Source organism: Thermobia domestica, chromosome 5 (assembly GCF_964235325.1).
Source record: "Thermobia domestica chromosome 5, izTheDome1.hap1.1, whole genome shotgun sequence".
In the NCBI taxonomy this organism is placed as follows: Eukaryota; Metazoa; Arthropoda; class Insecta; order Zygentoma; family Lepismatidae; genus Thermobia; species Thermobia domestica.
In genome coordinates, this window is record NC_137458.1 from 161,460,615 (window position 1) to 161,480,893 (window position 20,279).

General features: G+C 35.3%; 1 protein-coding gene across 1 annotated transcript in view; it reads left to right on the plus strand.

The window, feature by feature from the left end:
- The window catches only part of LOC145686221 (uncharacterized), a 307,734-nt gene that overhangs the window by 25,993 nt on the left and 261,462 nt on the right, over positions 1–20,279 (plus strand). The window contains exons 2-3 of the mRNA XM_081759284.1: positions 12,867–13,004; positions 18,651–18,836. Of these exons, the coding sequence (XP_081615410.1) occupies positions 12,867–13,004; positions 18,651–18,836 (324 nt within the window). The remainder of the gene's footprint in view (positions 1–12,866; positions 13,005–18,650; positions 18,837–20,279) is intronic.

The window sequence follows — 20,279 nt, forward strand, 5'->3', positions numbered from 1 at the left end:
GTTTCTCACTAGATAGTCTTCTATCTACGTGTTTCGATATTGATAACAGATTTACCTATTAAATGTTTAATTTTCCCTATAAATATTTGTCTTAAATTGAAATTATTTAGAATTTACTACATGAGGAAAGTTGCCCGAAAGAGAAGAACTCAAGTAATTGATATTCTACGTAAAAGCAACCTATTGTAGAATGATGATGCTTCTTACCTGCAGCACATAATCTTAACGTTAGAGAGTCAGACAGAGAAAAATCCTGTTTTTTCCTCCCCTGTGACCGCTCATCTTAAAGCTCTACATGTAATGATTCGTGTCACATAATTTCGGCTCTCCAAAAACATTCATATTTATTACTATTATTATTATTATTATTATTATTATTATTATTATTATTATTATTATTATTCCTGAATATGTCACCATTACATAATGTAGTAACTTTAGATATCTTAGTTTAAAGTGCTTTCTTTAGTAATAATTTGAGCAACCACGTCACAAAATTTAAAATGTATGAGGGTGCACGACGTTTTATTTCCCCCCTCTCTTTTCAGCACCCTCCAACAGAAAGTATATAATTTTTGAGAAGCAAGGCAGACAAAATGAATAAGAAATATATTTACAGCATCCTTTCCTCCTTCGTGAATGGAATATCACGTGGCATTTTTTATTCTACCGAAGACGACCCTAGGCCGTTATGGTTAGGTAACAAAAGAAATATCTAATATATTTATAGCGCCCCTTAACTGTAATATTATCTCTTCTTTATTTGTTTGAGGCTGTCCTACACAACCAAGGGTGACAAAAAGAATAGGAAAAGTGTCTAAAGATTACAAAGCACTTTATATTTTGTCAGAAACAAGGCAGTATATACACAGCATTGCTTTCGTTAACAAGTGTTTCACCCTTGAGTCGCTTATAAAATTAGGCAGAATAAACTTTTGCCGATCATTGTTCTAGAGGGATTTGTCCAGGGTGGTTCGGTGTTGGGCTAATAACGATGAGTATGTTTATTTACATCACCTTTAAAGAAATAGCAAACTTTCTGAAAGGCGCTTACTTAGGAAACATCAGATCTTCCTTCTACTTAGCCAGAGCACATTCTGAAAAATTGCATCTGGCGATCTGAGTGAAAGTTCTATGGGACTATTAGAAAAATATATATTCCCGTTTCCACGCTGATGGTAGAATTTCTTAAGCAGTTATTGAATTATTTGGTCTAGGAATTAATTCGTGCGGGTGGACAAGAGATGGCGCAACGAACGGAGCGTCCCACAGTTCCGTGTATCCACACATGTGTTGCAAACCCCTGTCATCGCGTATCGTTCGTAGTATAGGGCAGTGGATTAAAGCGTCAACAACACCAGTTTGTAGTTAAGTGAACATGGCGCAATTTGTGCCTGATAAAGTGTTTTTGCGGGGTGTCCTGCTGCATTACTTTAACATGCAGAAAAGTGCGACTGAAAGTCATCGTATTTTGGTGGAAGTGTATGGTGACCATGCTCTAGCTGAGCGAACGTGTCAGAAGTAGTTTGCACGGTTTAGAAGTGGTGATTTCGGCTTGGCAGACCAAGAGCGAGCTGGACAGCCAAAAAAATTTCAAGACGAAGAATTGACAGCATTGCTCGAGCAGGATTCGTGTCAAACGCAGGAACAACTTGCAGCAGCATTAGGCGTTGATCAAACAACAGTCTCTAAACGCTTGAAAGCCATGGGAATGATTCAAAACATGTCACATTGGGTTCCATATGAATTGAAAGACAGAGACGTTGAAAGACGAAAAACCATTTGCGAATTGCTGCTTCAACGACAGAGCAGAAAGGGGTTTCTGCATCGAATTATTACGGGTGATGAGAAGTGGATCCATTACGAGAACCCTAAACGAAAAAAGGCCTGGGTGAAACCAGGTGAACCAGGTCCATCACAACCAAAACGAGATATTCACTGTGCAAAGGTTATGGTGTGCATATGGTGGGATATGAAAGGTGTGGTGTACTATGAGCTGCTGCAACCGGGTGAAACTATGAATGGAGAACGTTATCGACGACAATTAATGCGTTTGAAGCAAGCTCTGGCCAGAACACGACCAGAATGGGAGAACAGACATGATAAACTTATTGTTCAACATGATAACGCTCGCCCACATGTCGCAAAACCGGTCAAAACCTATTTAGAAAATGTCAGATGGGAAGTTTTACCCCACCCGCCGTATTCACCAGACGTTGCTCCTTCGGACTACTACTTGTTCGATTGCATGAACAACGATTTGATTGGACAGCGGTTTACTTCTTCAGAAGATATCGAAACATGGGTCTCTGACTGGATCGCTTCCAAGGATGAGGACTTCTTTCGCCACGGAATCCGTACATTGCCTGACAGATGGGTGAAAGTGGTGGCTAGCGATGGACAATATTTTTCTTAAGGTATTTATGTATTTTGTGTTTGTACTACAGCTTCAATGTGTGCGTACCAACCGCACGAATTAATTCCTAGACCAAATACGTTCGAAGCATAGGCGTAAATAGCGCCTCCGCAACAATGTGGCGTGGGGACCGCACAAGTCGCAAGGCCAAAAAATATACAGAAAGTACGCAGGGGCGGACCAGGCCAAATTTTCACACGAGCAAAGTGACTTTTTGGCGCCCTCCCCTAGTACTCACTTTATCATAGTGATTTTAATATGTTAAACCCATTTTTCAAAAAGAAATTGATTACCTAGGAAAATTTCACAACGAATATGGCCCGCTATAAACAATACGAACTCCGCCCCCCTGCCTGGTCTAGTGGCTAGCACGCCTGCCTTCTGTGGTGCCGGGTCCAATTCCCGGTGGAGTATTGTTGAACGATAAAAGTGGTTCGGATTCCACTATAATTAGTATCCACATCTCCTCTGGTCATTAAGGCATGACCGTGGAACGCTAAACTCAAGCAAGCAAACAAACAATACTTACTTCCCCACCACTCTTTATTCTACATGCTCTCTCTCCATTTTTCGATACAGCCTCCTTAATACTATGAAACTGTCTTCTTCCATGGTGAAATGGAAAAACATCATGTAATTGCCACTACTTTACAAGAATATAACCAAAAACGATAGTAGAAAACACATTATAAAATTTAATTTTTGAGGGTTGTTTTGGCGCCCCTTTTTCTCTGGCGCCCCGGGCAGTCGCTCGGCCTTTGGTTCACTTCTGAAAGTACGGACGCATAACTAAGGACTGCGGAGGAGAGGTTAAGCTACATGTTATGCCACTGGTTTCACGTGTTTGAAATGTTCAGTAAGTGATCAGTTAGTGAAATAATTTCGACGGTTACTGATGTTTAAAGTTTAGATAAGACAAAGTTACCTAACCAAATACCTTTGATATCGCGATGCCACAATTTGATTTTTTCTCACATAAAAAAGATAAAAACAACAGTAATAAAAACCCTTACTCATACTGGGCTCGAACTAACAATCTAATTCCTACAGACTAGTTGCTCTGACCAACTGAGTTTCGATTTCTTACGCGAAAGAAGTCTGTTATATTACGAGGCATGCTTTTCATTATCAAAACTGTTCGAAGTAATACGAACATGGCTTAAGAACAGAGACGGAACTGAATTACCACTCGATTGACCTTGAGGGCAAATCACCAAAGGGTAGCTATAAACGTAAGTTCAGCATGCATTTCTGTGGAGTTCTGTTCAGTATTCCTATCTGCCAATCATGCTTGTTCGTAGGAGTAATATTTTAGAAACCTATCCTTTCGATAGAGCACAATGGCAGAGGAAGGGAAGGAATTCTTGCCCTTGTGAACGTGGGATACCACCATGTGCAATAAAACTGTCTCGTCTCCTTGAAGCGATATTTCATCGAAAACAACTCGTTTTCCTTTATATATCAGAAGTTTTTGAGGGTTTCCAAATGAGGAAACGTTACTGACAAACAAGGACGCATTTAGGGGTGGGTCCAGAGGGTCCGGACCCCCTCTGAAATCCCAACTTTTCTGTAAATTTAGCCTAATTTTGGGGGTTATCTTTTAAAATTTTATTATAATTTATCCTAATATTGAAGTCGGACCCCTCCCGAAATAAATTACTGCATACTTGTTTGCTGACAATTTTCAATATATTCGTTAAATAGTAAAGTAAAATTACTAAATTAGGAGCAAAAAGCTTCAACACGGGCTAACTTATGTCCACTGCCAATATTGTTAGAAGGGATATAATAGCAAAAACTGCTAGTCAATGCTGAACTTTGGAACGTCACCCCGAACAACAAGCCTATTATTGAGAACTACATATGAAACATGTTATCAAAACCTATCCAGCTTTTATTTGGCATGAAATTATTGAATACACCAAAATTTACTCTCCTAAAATGTGTATCTAAACATTGCTCTACGTAACTATGAAGCAATGGTTTTTTTTATCGAAATATGTGAGCAGGAAACTCTAACAGCCAGCCTTTTTATTTAGATCGTAATAAACCCTGTAACCGTGCACTAACGTGAAAACAAAGCTTGGTCCATTGGCAAAATGTTGGAAGAATGAAAACTCAAAGTTCGTAGGTTCGAATCTATCCATTCATCACATTTTATTCTTATGTGGAACGATGAAATAAGAAAAATGTATAACCGTTAAGACAAAACTTCAACCAAGTCTTAAGAGAACAATACTAAAAATAGTAACACAATGATGTCAGCAAAGGATTATTTCATGTAGCGTTTGGACGAAATTACAGCTGTCAACAATTGCAGAAGTAAAAACAGGCTGATAAGTATAATGCAGTCTAGACTTCTGAATGCATTTACTTCATGAAAACTTTCGTCTCGTCATTGGTATGAAGTAAATCATGGTAAAACCTTTCAATTGGAAGTGAAATGACACAAACTAAAAGTTTTAAATCAATAATTGTCTATGTGTAAAAGTAGGTGTCTCTTATCTATAGTTCTGGGTTCCTTTTACTTTGAAGTGACAAATGAGAGAAGAAAGTATGGTGTTCGAAAACAATCAAATTTGAGATTTCAACGAATTTACACGTATTAAGTTATAGCGCCTAACACCAAAAAAGTTATTTTTCGATATATGTCCATCTGTTCGTCCGTCCGTTCGCTACACTTTTCTGTGTACTCGCCTAGAGGCCATACCGTTCAACTTATCTGCACCAAATTTTAGTTTAAGATTTTCATAGTATTTCCTAAAGTTTTTTTTTAAAATTTCCCTCCTACTCCCAAAACAAGGGTAGTTTCCTGTACGATGAAAATAGAAATAAATATATTTTCTCATAACTGGCTCTAACGGTCTTGTTTTCATTCTTTTTTTTTGAATCTATATTTAATTAGCAACCCTATTTTGTGGTATAAGGTATTTATCTGAGAAAAATCTACAAGTGGTAGTTTATTCTAAGGGGTGAGTTTTTTCTCAGTGATTTTCTCAAAATGGACTCAAGTGTTTTTGTTCATATTTTATAAATAAATATTTCATTAATAACTTAACAATATGGCATAACTCGTTTATCCTGAAAAAAATGCGAGGTAGTTTACTCTTGGGGTGTTTTTCCTCCACGGTTTTCTCAAAAATGAGTCAAGCAATTTTGTTCGTACTCAGAAATAAATATTTCATTAAAAACCTAGTAATATGGAATAACTCGCTTACCCTGAAAGAATCCTCAAGAGATAGTTTATTCGGGGAGTTATTTTCCCCCCTCACGATTTTCTCAAAAATTATTCGGACAATTTTATTGATAATTCATAAATAAGTATTTCATTAATAACCCTATATTTTAGTATAAGTCATTTCTATGAAAGACAATTACGACGGATAGTTTATTTTGGGGGTCAAGGTTTTTCCCGACTATTTTCTCGAACGACAGGCGATTTTGTTCAAATTTCGCAAATAAATATTTCATTAATAACCAAAAGTATATCTTAACTCATTGTTCGAAATAATTCACAAGAGGTAGGTTACTCCTGACGTGTTCTTTTTGAACGACTTTCTCAAAAATGACTCATTTGATTTTTTTCATATTTCATAAACAATGATTTCATTAATTGGTATATTATATGTCTAATGAAAATGTACTCAAAGTGTGTTAGTTTTGTAGTGTGGATTTTCTTCAATCGAAGATTTTTATTCGATAATCTGACATTCGATGTATTTGAATAATACGATAATTATATTCGTATTATCCAAATACACATTTCAGTAACAACTGCGGCCTAACACAGTTAAGAAATTGAATTTAAAATGTTTAGTGCGGTGGCCCTGTAACTGAAAATTTTTTGGTAAACTCCCTAGCTTTTTGTGGTAAACTCAGGCTTTTCTTTTTCGAGCGACAAAAGAGAGAAAATATAGTGATTGTGAAAATAATATATCAAATTCAGATTTCAACGGATTTACATGTTTCATGGCGTCTACATACCGAAAATGCGACTTTTCGACACCCGTCCTTCCGGTCCGTCCGTTCGGTACACTTTTCTATGCACTCGCCTAGAGGCCATACCGTTCAGCGTATCTACACCAAATTTTAAACTTAGGGTTTACATACAGGAGATTTTTTCATTTTTTTCCTACCACCTAAAATAAGTGTGTTTTACCAACAGCCGAAAATCGAAAAAAGCTATTTTCTCAAAAATGGTTTTAACAATTTTGTTTATTTTTCATTAATCAATATTTAATTAACAACCCTATATTGCAGTATCAGATATTTCTCTTAGAAAAATTTACGAGGGGTAGTTTATTCTTGGAGGTGACTTTTCTCGACGATTTTCTCAGAAAAGACACTGGAAAATTTTGTACACATTTCATAAATAAATATTTAACCTTACAACATAGTATAAGTCAATTGACCTGAAAAATATATGAGTAGTAGTTTATTCTTGGAGTTGAATTTATTCCCAGTGAGTTTCTCAAACACGACCAGTTGGCAACTCTGTATCTCGACAACGAAGCTAAATTCGAAAACTACAAGAGGACCATTTGTCTCCTTTTGATGTCACGAATCATCTCCCAAAGTTTGTGGACATCTTTCAGGTTCACCCTTAATGAAGCTTCTTTTCGAAAAGTTAACTATTAACTTTAGGCATTGTTTATCTTTTTTAAATCACAAATGCCGTTATTAATTTTAAGGCAGAGAGCTATTCTGAGAGAATAGATCTTGAAAAATAATTTTAAAACTTAGACTTTTGTTTTTGAGACATTCCAGACAAGACGAGACATTTTAGAAGCTATCTCGTGTTCAAAACATTTGTCTCGTCTTATCTTGGATGTCACAAAGCGCGTCTCGTCTTTCTCGAGACATGTTTTATCTCGTGCGCATTCGTTAACACTTGGAAAGGATTATCTTTCTACTCAAAGCATTGTTTTTATAATGATTGCATATTTATGATAATTGCTGTCAACATAAATTACAGTCCTTTCAGTTGAATTAATTTTTATTATTATTATTATTGAAATAAAAATTAAATGCAATATCTAGTTTAACGTTGCACGATTATGCACCTACGCTAAGGGGGAATGATGATAAATGAAATGGTGAAATGAAGAAAGTGGGAGGAAAATGGAAAATCCCAAGAAAACCCATACCCATGCACACGGTATTTGTCCACCTCAAATTTCACTTGGCGCGAAGTGGAATCGAGCCACGGACCCTATGCAGCGAAGGTGAATGCTTTATTATTATTATTATTATTATTATTATTATTATTATTATTATTATTATTATTATTATTATTATTATTAATTGAAGCGAGCTTAACGAGTTGAGTTGATTTTGAGTTTAACGTCCTGTTCAGCAGCGAGGCTATATGAGACGTGGACCTACTGATTAACGTGGAATCCGAACCACATGAGTTCCCGTCGGTAATCGAACCCGGATCTCCCACGCTAAAGTCGCGTACGCTAACCGCTTAGCCACGGAGGAGCTCCGAGCTTAACGAGCTTAACGAGTTTCAACCGTCCGACTCAACCAACGTTTGGGTGCGTGTTCTTTCGTCTGCTCCATGACAACTTCTCATAAAAGATTTCATTTTAATGAAACTAGTAAGTGCCATCTTTTAGCTTTGCGAAGTAACTATTGCTTCGAATTTAAATCTGAAAATATAAGAGGTTAAAGTAACCAAATAGTGCAAGTTTCCACTCATGTATACAAAACAATTTTGCAATATCAACTACGTGAATCTTGTCCCATAAAGAGGCCGAAAGCCCTACACCGAAGAGCGCTCCGAGATTTGATCATTGTCCACACGAACTGAAATTGTCGTTTGAAGCCAAGAATTTAATATGAAGCCAATAATTTCTTTAAAATAGACGAAAAATTCGAAAGTTATAAGCATTTTCATATTTTTGCCTTTTCCCATAAGGGAGCCGTAGCCCCCTATACTGAAGAGCCCCCGTTCCCCCGAGATTTGATCATTGTCCACTTGGACTGAAAATGTCATTTGGAACCAACACTTTAATAAAACTAACTCTATGGCCTATGGAACCCGGAGGTTCAATGCCGCGTTTACAAAAGCTCTCCACTGACTTCTATCCTTAGCTAACTGCATCCAGTTTCTATTTTGTATTCCAATCTCTGCGAGATACCAACACTTTAATACGAAGCAAAATATTTCTTTAAAATAGACGAAAAATTCGAAAGTTATAAACATGTTAATATTTTTGCCTTTTCTCATAAGGGGGCAGTATTAGCCTACACTGAAGAGCCCTACGAGATTTAATCATTGACCACTTGGACTGAAATTCTCATTTGAAACCAAAACTTTAATATGAAGCCAAAAATTAAATTTTTACATCAATTTAAACTGACTGGGTTCCGGTTCACCCCACTATTGTTTAGTTTAGTTAAGTGGTAATTTGTGACAGCTTCACATCATCAAAAGAATCTTTCACTTCCCCGCCCCCTCCAGAAGTTCGTGCTGGATAAGCCACTGGAATCAATAGACACTTTTCCTATTATTTTTGTCACCCTTGATTGTGTAGGGGCTCCTTCGTACAAATAAAGAAGTGGTAATATTACAATCAAGGGGCGCTATATATTAGGTATTTCTTTAGTTACCTACCCCTAACCGCACAGGGCCATCTTTGGTAGAATAAAAAATGTTACGTGATATTCCAATCCTGAAAGGGGAGAGGATGCTGTAAATATATCTTATTCATTTTGTCTGCCCTGCTTATCAGAAATTACTTTCTGTTGGAAGGGTACTGAAATGAGAGGGGCAAAATAAAACGTCGTACCCCTTCTACAAGATTGCTCAAACAATTGCTAAAGAAAGCATTTTAAACTAAGATATTTAAGATTTAAACTAAGAAACTAAGATATCCTTACATTATGTAAGGATGGCATATTCAGGAATATTATTATTATTATTATTATTATTATTATTATTATTATTATTATTATTATTATTATTATTATTATTATTATTATTATTATTATTATTATTATTTGAATGTTTTTGGAGCACCCAAATTTTGTGAGACGAACAATGATATGTAGAGGTTTAAGATGGGTGGTCATAGGGGAGGAAAAACCAGGATTTTTCTCTGTCTGACTCTCTAACGTAAAGATTATATGCTGAAGATAAGAAGCATCATCATTCTACAATGGGTTGCTTTTACGTAGAATATCAATTACTTGAGTTTTCCTCCTTCGGGCTACTTTATGTAGTAAATTCAAAACAATTTCAATTCAATACAAATACATTGTAAAACTTTTCCGTAATTAAACATTTAGGGAAAATTAAACATTTAATAGGGAAATCTGTTATCAAAATATCCAAACACGTAGATAGAAGACTATTTAGTGAGAAATATTGTGAAACTTTATAAAATCCTCCAAATTAGAATTAACACTTACTGGGAAACATTCCTTATGCGCCAGCGAGCATAAAGTGAGCAGTAAGCACAGGGGAAATAATTACGAAACTGTTTGCAAACAAAATTAGGGACGCTAATGCAAGTGCGAGAAATTAATCATATTCACGGAGAAATTAAATGTCGACTAAAAGCAGGGAATTCGTGTTACTATTCGGTTCAAAATCTCTTATCGCCGCGAATTCTGTCGAGGAATTTAAAGCTTAAAATATACAAAACGATAATCATGCCTGTTGTTCTGTATGGTTGCGAAACATGGTCACTTGCTCTGAGGGCAGAACATAGACTGAAAGTATTTGAGAACAAGATCCTGAGACGAATATTCGGACCCAAGAGGAACGGGAATGGGGAATGGCGGAAACTTCATAACGAGGAACTACATAATTTATATGGTTTACCCAACATTGTTAGGGTCGTCAAGTCTAGGAGGCTTAGGTCGCCGGGTCATGTAGCTAGAATGGAAGAAAGTAGAAACGCTTTCAAAGTCTTGACTGGAAGACCAATCGAAAAACGACCATTAGGAAGACCTAGGCGCAGATGGGAGGAGAATATTAAAATGGATCTCGCAGAGACTGGAATACAAAGTAGAAACTGGATGCAGTTAGCTAAGGATAGAAGTCAGTGGAGAGCTTTTGTGAACGTGGCATTGAACCTCCGGGTTCCATAGGCCATATAGTTAGTTAGTTAGTTAATGCAAGTGCAACAATGACATTTTTTTCTTTTTATGGTATCGTCATAAGTTTTACACATATGTTACAATTTGATTCTTTCCCACATAAAAAAAATAAATTAAATAACCATAGTTATAAAACTGACAACAGCACTTCTGTGGGGACCGAACCCACTACCTTCGGATACAGACTAGTTGCTTTAACTAACCGAGCTATTTGTTTTCTTACTTGAACTGAGCCTGTTCCGGTAAAGACGATTTTTCATTACGATCGTGCTAACAATTCGTCCTTTTCCATAGATAATTTCCACTATTTGCTCTATCTTTGCGTTAATACTTGGCATATATTCATATATTTGGAGTTTGCATATGATGCACGTAATAAGACATATTAAAAATATTTCGTTAAAAGTTTAGTTTGTAGATCTAATCTACATTTCTCTCAATGACATACATGTCGCTGCTTCATGTTGAACTGCAGGAATCCCTCGCGTTCTTGAAAATTTCCCACTTTAGCAGAGTTGGTAATTCTCGAGATTTCTGTCGATTTAATGTTTTTGCTTCTAATTTATTTATTTTAAGCTAATGTATAACACAAATATTAAAAAGGGTTTGTTATTAACCTGTCCTGCTGGGGAAACCTTCCGAAATTTCGAACATATAAAGAAAACGGAGATATTTTCAAAAAACTTCAAAATAAAGAGACGCGTCATTTATTTTGCTCATAGTAGTACCATTGGATCCGAGAGTGTACTTGGTACCGCAGTACGTAAGGTTCGGGTTGATTCTGAAATACTGTGGAATTCGGTACCTTGAGGTGCTTCGGCACCAAAAGAAGTGTCCGGCGCCAACACTAGAGATGACGGAGACTTCTACTTGCTACGGAATTTCTCTCCATTACTGGGACCTCAGTTGAACGTGCTAATGGGCATATCATATTACAATTCCTCGGAATGGATTTATGTGAGAACCAGGTACCTTTTGAGCGAGCAATCCACAGATCTACAGCTAGGTCTTTCGGTATATATAAGGCATTAAGGTGTGCAATTTCCCATTCATGGGTTGGACTTCGTCGGGTTGTGGTCATACTATGGGATTCGGTAGCTTGCAACGTCAGGACGCCTTATGGCTTTTAAAAAAGAGATGCAGAGCTCCCTCATAGCTAAGTGGCTGCCATGCGCGCCTTTGGTGTGGGACACCCGAGTTTGATTTCCGATGGAAGCTCATGTGGTTCGGATTCTACGTTAAGCTGTAGGTCCACGTCTCATATAGCCCCACTGCTGAAAGGGACACTAAAATAAAATAAATAAAAAGAATGTGTGCTTATCTTAAAACACCCGGTGGTAACACTAGGTATGCTGGTACTCACACTTAGTATAGTGCGTCCAGTAAGAGAACGTCTCTGACAGCTCGCAGTGACATTGCCACTACTCGCGTGTCACGGTTTTTTCGGTGCAACTGCAGTGGCAATTTAATTAATGGTATAAGACAGAGTGATCGTGGTTGGTAACACTGGTATCAAAGTAGGGGCTGCAATGCCCCACTGCATGTGGTAAGAAACGTCAGAGACCATCTCTTGTTGGCCGTGCTATAGGAAAGTTCCTTTCATCAGAAGGTATAATTTAAGATAGGCTTCGGTTCATCATCGTTAAGTTAATTTTTAGTTCAAGTTTACTTAAACCCCTTCGAATAATTGATAATTTCACATCTATATTTCAGAAGCTTCACTTATGGCTTCAACTTTATGAGTGCTTATTTGAAAGGTGAACACTTCCATATAATAGTTTATCATCGTCTGGTAGGATTGAGGTATGCAGAAATAAACATAATTATAAGAATTTGAGTAGCATCATCGATCTTCTTTTAGTTCATTATTTTCTTAATTCAAAATTTAATGTACCGAGAGTAAACTATTCCCTTCTTTTTTCCCCAAAAAACCAAACTAACTGAGTACCATTACTCTTCCGAATAAGCATTCACCTGTTCTAGATAGAATGAAGTTCCAGAAATCTAGGTGTGAAATGATTAGTCATATAAAGAAACTCAGGTAAAAAGGAGCCAAGAATATTAAGATGTCTTGTTCCGTGAGTTTGTCAAATTTGGATGTTTAAAATTGTTGTTTTTTGTCGTACGTTTCCCAAAATGTTTTTTCAACAACAAAATACAATCTTTTTCAAGAATTTATTTTATTTTTTTAAAGGACTTTATATGCAGTGTATTAGCCTTTAATATGGTCAATACACGTAATTTTCTACAAAGAATACGCTAGTTGTTTTACACATTAATCTACTTTGTATAAAATTAATAAGAAAGAATTTTATATTGTTAAAGTTTGTTATTGCAGGAAGATTGGTCATGCATTGTAGCTCTGGCTGTAGAATCAGTTATAGAAGATAGCAATGTAATGAGCTACTTCGCCGAAATTTCAAAACTTGAGCTTCGCAAGACTATTAAGTGCATCTCAATGAGTGAATTATTTGAGGTAAATGTTTTATGAATGGAAATATTCTTGTAGAGAAATGTTAAGAAATATTTCAAAATAATAATAATAATAATAATAATAATAATAATAATAATAATAATAATAATAATAATAATAATAATAATAATAATAATAATATCTTATATTTTGCCTAATATAAATGAATAGATAAATTCCATGTACTTGTATAGGTACTTAAATTTTAATTCCGAAAAAGACGGTATTCAGGTGCTGATCTATGGCTTCCTTAAAACAATTGAGATTGTAAATAAATATATTTCTGCAAAATAACATTATTTTGCTTAGATATCTTTACCACATGAACTTTCTTGTGTATAGCTACTGAAGTTTGCTCTTCTCTACATAATACAAAACTGAAACTTTTACAGTTTACCTCAACTACTGCCCCTATTCAAAACGTCATTATGTTACATTTCAGTTCCCCCTGGAACCATGTTTATGTGCAGGTGTAACGTGAGTTGGAATCATTCGTGTTTACATTAGATATAGGTTTCTTTCCCAATACCCTGCAAATTGAAAAGTAGGCTTCAGTTCTACTTATTACCACCTCAGGTCAGCAATCTCCATTGGTTTGACACAGCTTTCAATCCTTCCTTATCCTGGGCCAGACTTTTCATTTCTTTGTAGCTTTTCTTTCCTATATCTTGTATTATTTGATAAGTATATTTGAGTTGTAGTCTTCATCTAGATATTTTTCCTCCTTCAATTCCCTCTGTAGCTACGATCGTGATTTTTCCATGTCCCATAATGTGTCCAATCGTCTTACTTCATATTTTCCAAATATTTTTCAGTATAGTCCTATTTTTTTCCTACCACTACCATTTCATCCTCATTTGATACCTTGTCCGCCCATCAACATTCAACATTCAACATTCTTCTATAGCACCTCATTTCAGAGGCTTCCATTCTCCGTTTTTCCTTTTCTTTCAGTGTCCTTGTCTCACATCCGTAGATATTCATACTCCACACATATCCCTTCATCAGCCTTTTCTTCAGTTCTGTGCCGATGCTTCCGATTAGATGCCGATGCTTCATTTTCTTCAAATTATTTCTTCGCCTGGGATATTCTCGATCTTACATTCTCTTTGCTTCTGTTATCGCTTGTATTTGAGTAACTAAGTAACATAGTTCCTTATTTCTTCCACTAACTGATCTATTTTGATCTTAATTTTTCTTGTAACGCATCTCTAACTCTTGATTTGCTCTTGTTAAATGTCATGTTAAATTTACTGCTAAGAATTTATTGCGTACCGTTGAGACATATCTCTAACTTTTCCTCACTTTCTACCAACATTATGATATCTTCCACATATTTAAGCTTGTATATTTTCTTACCACGAATAGTTATTTCCATGCTGTGAGTGTCCTTGATTTCTTTTATTGCTTCTACAATGTAAAGGTTAAACAAAATTGGTGACTATGAGTACTTTGTCTAACCCTTTTCTGAATTGCTACTTCTCCTCTCTCTCTTTCTACCTCAATTGCTGCCTTTTGTTCTTTCTACAAATTATATATTATTCTTCATTGCTTGTAGCTTATTCTTGCCTTATTCATAATTTTAAACATTTTATACCATTCTACATCATCGAACACTTTTCCTAGGACTAAAAATCTACGTAAGTTGTTCTTCCCACTCGAATTATTTCTTCTAGTAACCCTCTTAATGCAAGTATTGCTCCCCCCGTTTGGGGGGTTCTTTCTGAATCCAAATTGACCATCTGGTAGTACTTCTATCTTGGATTCCAATCTTCTATATATTATTTTTGTTAAGATTTTTGAAGCATGTATAAATAAGCTTATCGTTCTGTTTTCTTCGTACTTCTCAGTACCTATTGTTCTTGGTATTACCACTACTTGCTCGTCTGGAAGCTTGAAGGCACCTGTCATTCTTCATAAATGTTGCCAATTAATTCATACAATCTGTCCTGAACTTTTTGTATCAAATTTTGTATAATTTCTGCAGGTATCTCATCTATAGCTGAATTTTCCACATCCTAGGTCTTGAAATGCTGTGTTGTATTGAGATCTCAACTTGAATTATCCTCTCGTCTTTTCTTTTCTCCGTTTTCTATTATTTTAGTTGTTTGTCACTTCCATAGAGCCCTTTTAAATATTTCTTCCATGTTTCCACTTTATATCTAACTTCAGTCATGGATCTTCCTTTTTTTTATCTTTTAGTACATTGATTTTTGATCTTCGTCATTTGACGTTCGTATAAGTCTTCTTATAAGTACTTCTACTCTTATTGTGTCCATATCCTTTCCTATTTCTCAACATTGTTGTTTTATCCACTCATTGACAAGTTCGCATTCCAATGATCTAATTTCTTATTATATCATATTGCGCCTTAGCTTCACTGTTGTTGATATTCCTCAATTTCCTTCTCTCATCAAATAAATCCAGAATTTCCTTTATGATCCATTCTTTCCTCGCTATTTTTCTTTGTGACCTAATACTTTCTTTGAGGAAGTGAGCAGGCCAGTTTTAATAAATTACCATTCCTTATTAATTTCTTCCTTGGTTGGTTCTTGTGCTATCTTATATCTTGTATTTTCGCGTAACTTTCTTAAATTTCTTTGTTCTTCAGCTTGTCTGTACTTTTCTTGCTTTTTTCCTAAGTATTTAAATTTCAATTAAGTTCTCATCATGATTAAGTTGTGATCACTGTTCACATCCGCTCTTGGGTAACTTTCAGAGTTCTTTACTTTCTTTCTGTACCTCTCCTTAACGACTATATGAAGTATTTGGTATCTGTAGATCTTGTGGCAATTTCCTTCGCTTATATCTTTTGAACAGATTATTTTCCACTACTAGGTTGTTCATTGTGTAAAATTTAATCAACCTTTCTCCTCTTTTGTTGCACTGTCCGTATTTTCCTACTGTATGTATTCCCTTCTGCACCTTCTCCTACGACAGTCTTCTTCTCCTACCAAAATAAGATTTTCTTCTCCTTTCAATTCCTTTATGATGTTTTAGATAGTTTCATAAACTTGCTCTACTACTTCATTTATATCAGAGTTTAATCTCTTGGTTTGGTAGCTAGTTTTACTGCTATGACTCTGTCGGTTACAATTGTAACTTTTTATACGTGTAAACCACTTGTTATAAGCCACTTCTACTCTTGCTGTGTCCATAAAGTTCTCTTCTTCTCCCTTACAAACCCAGCTCCAGTGGCACTGTTTTCGGAACCCAACTTAATATTTATATACTCATCTGACCAGAAATCATCTTGTTCTTTCCATTTTATTTCGCTGATCTTCCTATATCCACGCTCAGTTGTTCTATATTTCTCTTCAGCTTTTCTAGTTTACCTGGTATGTTTAAACTCGTGATGTTCCATCCTCCAATTTATAGTGCCTATCCATAATTAAACAACTTCTTGCTTTCCCCAAAATCCGTGAATCTGATTCTACCCACTTCGGGTAATTCAGTTTTAAAAATCACCATTTCCATGCTGTGAGTTCTTGGGAAAAATCCAATGATAGTTCTCATTTCCTTTCACCGGTTAGAAATGCATTTTTGCCGATCCCTGCTAGTTTTCGCCGTTACTCACTGTTACTGCAACCACGTCTAGACCTTTCCTATAGACCGGAATCTTTACTGCGATGATCGCCCAACAGACCAAAGTCGCCGCCAGGACTCGCTCCGAAGAGGCATGTGTGGAGTCCTAACACACCCAAATCGAATCTCATATATTCTACTCGACACACACAAATTTTAGTTACAAACACTTCAATGAACTGAACTCTTTCTTAAGAATCATTTATGTCAGACAAGTACTCTAGTGTACATACACACATGAGTCTCATGCATAAAGGAAAACGCACCTTACTCTTTGTAGTTTTCTGAGAGCAATATCAAGAAAAGTATTGTTTTAATCCGTAATCACAACATAATAAAGACGATTAAGTTACTAGAAGAGTTCGGGCAAAAATGATTCTTGTTAAAAAAAATCCGTTCTTAAAAGTGTTTGGGCACAAATTTATATGTGTTGAATAGACAAAAGTGTTCATGGAATACTTGGGGCCCATTTTTCCTTTTGCACGGTATTGGCAAAGAAAGTTATATCTAATGGAAATACAAAAGATTCTGGCTCACGCTACACATGCGCGTGAACATAATTACAGAAAGAACTGAAATTTAGCGCAATGAATCCTAATAGAAGCAATAGTTAGTGGTACAAGCTAAAATTTTCCGTTTTCTTGTGTGACTTGTATTACATAAACTTACGTCAATTTTAACCAAAACGATACTTATACTGTTATAGTTTTCAGCTATTCAAACGCCACACAAAAATGAATAAAATAGAAATTATTTTTTAATACCTAACGTACAAGGAATTTTCCTGGATTTATTTCATTCTTCTCAGGGACTTAAAGGAGATAACATGTTGAAGTACAATATTGAAGTGAAAAAAGGAAAAAAAGAAAAAGAAAAAGGAAAAGGAAAGAAAGAAAAGTACCGGTATATAACTAGTAGGGGCTATATGCTTGCTTATAATTTCTGAATTATACGTATTACTATAATTTTATCAATAAATGCATTAAAATCATTATACATTTTATTAATTTACATGAAATATGTAACTTTATATATGTTTATAATGATAGAAACGTTTGTTAATATATTAAAAAAAGGTTCTCGTGAAGTTTAAAAAATTCCCGATAAAGAACTTAAATAGTGCACTTATATTACATAGTTCTAGTAGTAGACTTTTGGATACCACATCAGAATGCATTTCTGACTATAATTTATAATAATAATAATAATAATAATAATAATAATAATAATAATAATAATAATAATAATAATAATAATAATAATAATAATAATTATTATTATTATTATTATTATTATTATTATTGGCATGATTGGTAGTTTGAGCAAAATATCGACCTGTAAAACCTCTACTGTTGTAAAGTAGTTTCAAGGATGAAGAAACAAAAGCGTAAAAATTGTCATCATCACCATCAGCTATAATACAAAACATATTATAGGTGGATCGTGTGTTAATATTTGATGTTAAAACCGTTCAATATCTCTTTCATTAGCAGTTAAACTGTAAAGAGATCATTGGCGACTACTTATGAAGTGTCGGTGAGTCGTTTGCTCTTGTCATCAGGAGGCACAAGGAAAAATGACTTGATCTTTCCTTGATTAAGATCATCCGTATGTCTTCGAGGAAGAAAATCGACTTTTTGTGCAAATTATCATTGATTTTCTTTATAGAATAGAAAGAGTATGAAGCATGGTAGGTTTTTATGTGGGAACCTAGGTATTTATGTGGGATCGAAACCATGACAGGATGATAAGGCCATTCTACAAATAGTATACTTCTTTCGTGAGTAGTGTGGTAACAGTAGTATACGTTGAATTTCATTAAGGAGAAGGTTCAACCTTCCGAGATCCAGGTACAAGAACATCTGGATCGAGTACTATATTGTGACACATTTAAACATACAAATAACACCAAAATCAATCGTAGGAGAAAGACACACAGGGGAAAATAATCGAAGTATGAAAACGAACTTCGATTGTTCCCCCCCATACCATTCATTTCAACATTTCACAAATAATTTATAAGATTTGTCTTTTACCTAATTAAACTTCACTTTTTTTTACTAGCTCGTAAAGGAGTATAGTGACGGCAAAAAGCCTCAAAATCCACCACAGTTTTGGGAAGTAATGGCTGCAATTAGTCAGACTCTTAGTGAAGAAGCTCAGTTATCTACAGAATTGCTAGCTGCCTTCGTTAAATTCAGAATATTATGCTATAAACAAAGTGATTTGGAAACCAGAGCACAAGAAAAAGTAAGTAACATATAACAGACTACTTTAGTTTATTACCAAGATTAAATCAATAAACATTTAATAAGTTTAAATTGTCAGCTTTCGTAAGCTTGAAGTAATATTATGTACTATGATATGATGTAATATGAAGTAATATGATATGCAGAAATAAGCATAGAATACAAGTCAGTTTTCATGATTAACACAAAAAGTACATGCCTAGAACAATATTATCGCTACATTTAATATTGTTAATTATGTGAATATTAGAATACGAGATTTTGAGTTTCTGTCTGAAAATATTAAAGTAAGGAACTTTTACACACACGAATCTAAAAATCATAAAAAATATAATAAAAAAATGGTAGAAATTAATATCCTTTCTGGAAAGCTGAAATTTCTTCAATAGCATAATGACAATTTTATACAATTTACTGGACTCATTCTTGCCTCTTTACTGTAATTCATCTTTCACTAAGATTCCATGACAAACACTACTCTTCAGAATTATGAACTGCAATGTTGCTCCTGCTCGAGCTATAGCTATAGTTGAATTGTTGGAGAAAGAAAATTTTGAGCACATATCGTTCCACTGGTATCCAAGACTTAAGCATGAAATGTTTTTTACAAAAATATAGGCTATTACGCTTTTCCATCACCACATCAACCAAATACTTATCCATTGAGAGAAAAGATTTAATTATCCAGCTCGTGAAAGCCAAAAGCTTGTTGATCATTAGGAGGTGACGATTATGAGCATGAGTTCTGTGTAATTCGTGGTGTGATAAGGAAAATTTTGACGGCTTGTTTCAAAAGATATTGAGAAAAGTTACTGAATACTCATTGTAGATATGACACAAATCTGAGTGATTATAGAGAGCTTATATCGTTGGTGAATTTAGAGAAAAACGTGCTGTAATCAGAGTTGCAAATGAATTGTAAAATTAACAGAACAATGTCAAGATTGTAGTCAAAATATAAAATAATCGGAAATGCCTCAAAGGAGGGTGTTCTCGCAGTACCACACCAGAAGAGGACCGTTATATGGTGTTATCTACGAAAAGATATCGTCGGAACACGGCTGATCAACTGCGTAATCAACTGTAGGCCAGCACTAAGCTACATATATCGCATCAAACTGCGTGCATGATGTAGAGCTTTGCAAACGTAAACGTATGAAATGAATCCCGTCAAAGGTGTGTCAGAAATCAGCTTGACTGTTATGGTGTTGATACCCCATAATAAGTCGATAAAGTTTACGGATGAAAGTAGATTAAGTCTAATATCTGATTCTGGACATTAGCGCATCTAGCATGAATCTGGAAAATCAAGAAAATATTGTGGAAAGGAATGAAACGTTTGGCGACATCGTGATCTGGGCATGCAGTGATCATTGGGCACAGCTTGTTGTAGCTCTTGGAACGAAGATTTATGGTAAGTGCAAAGGATTGTAATGCCATTCAT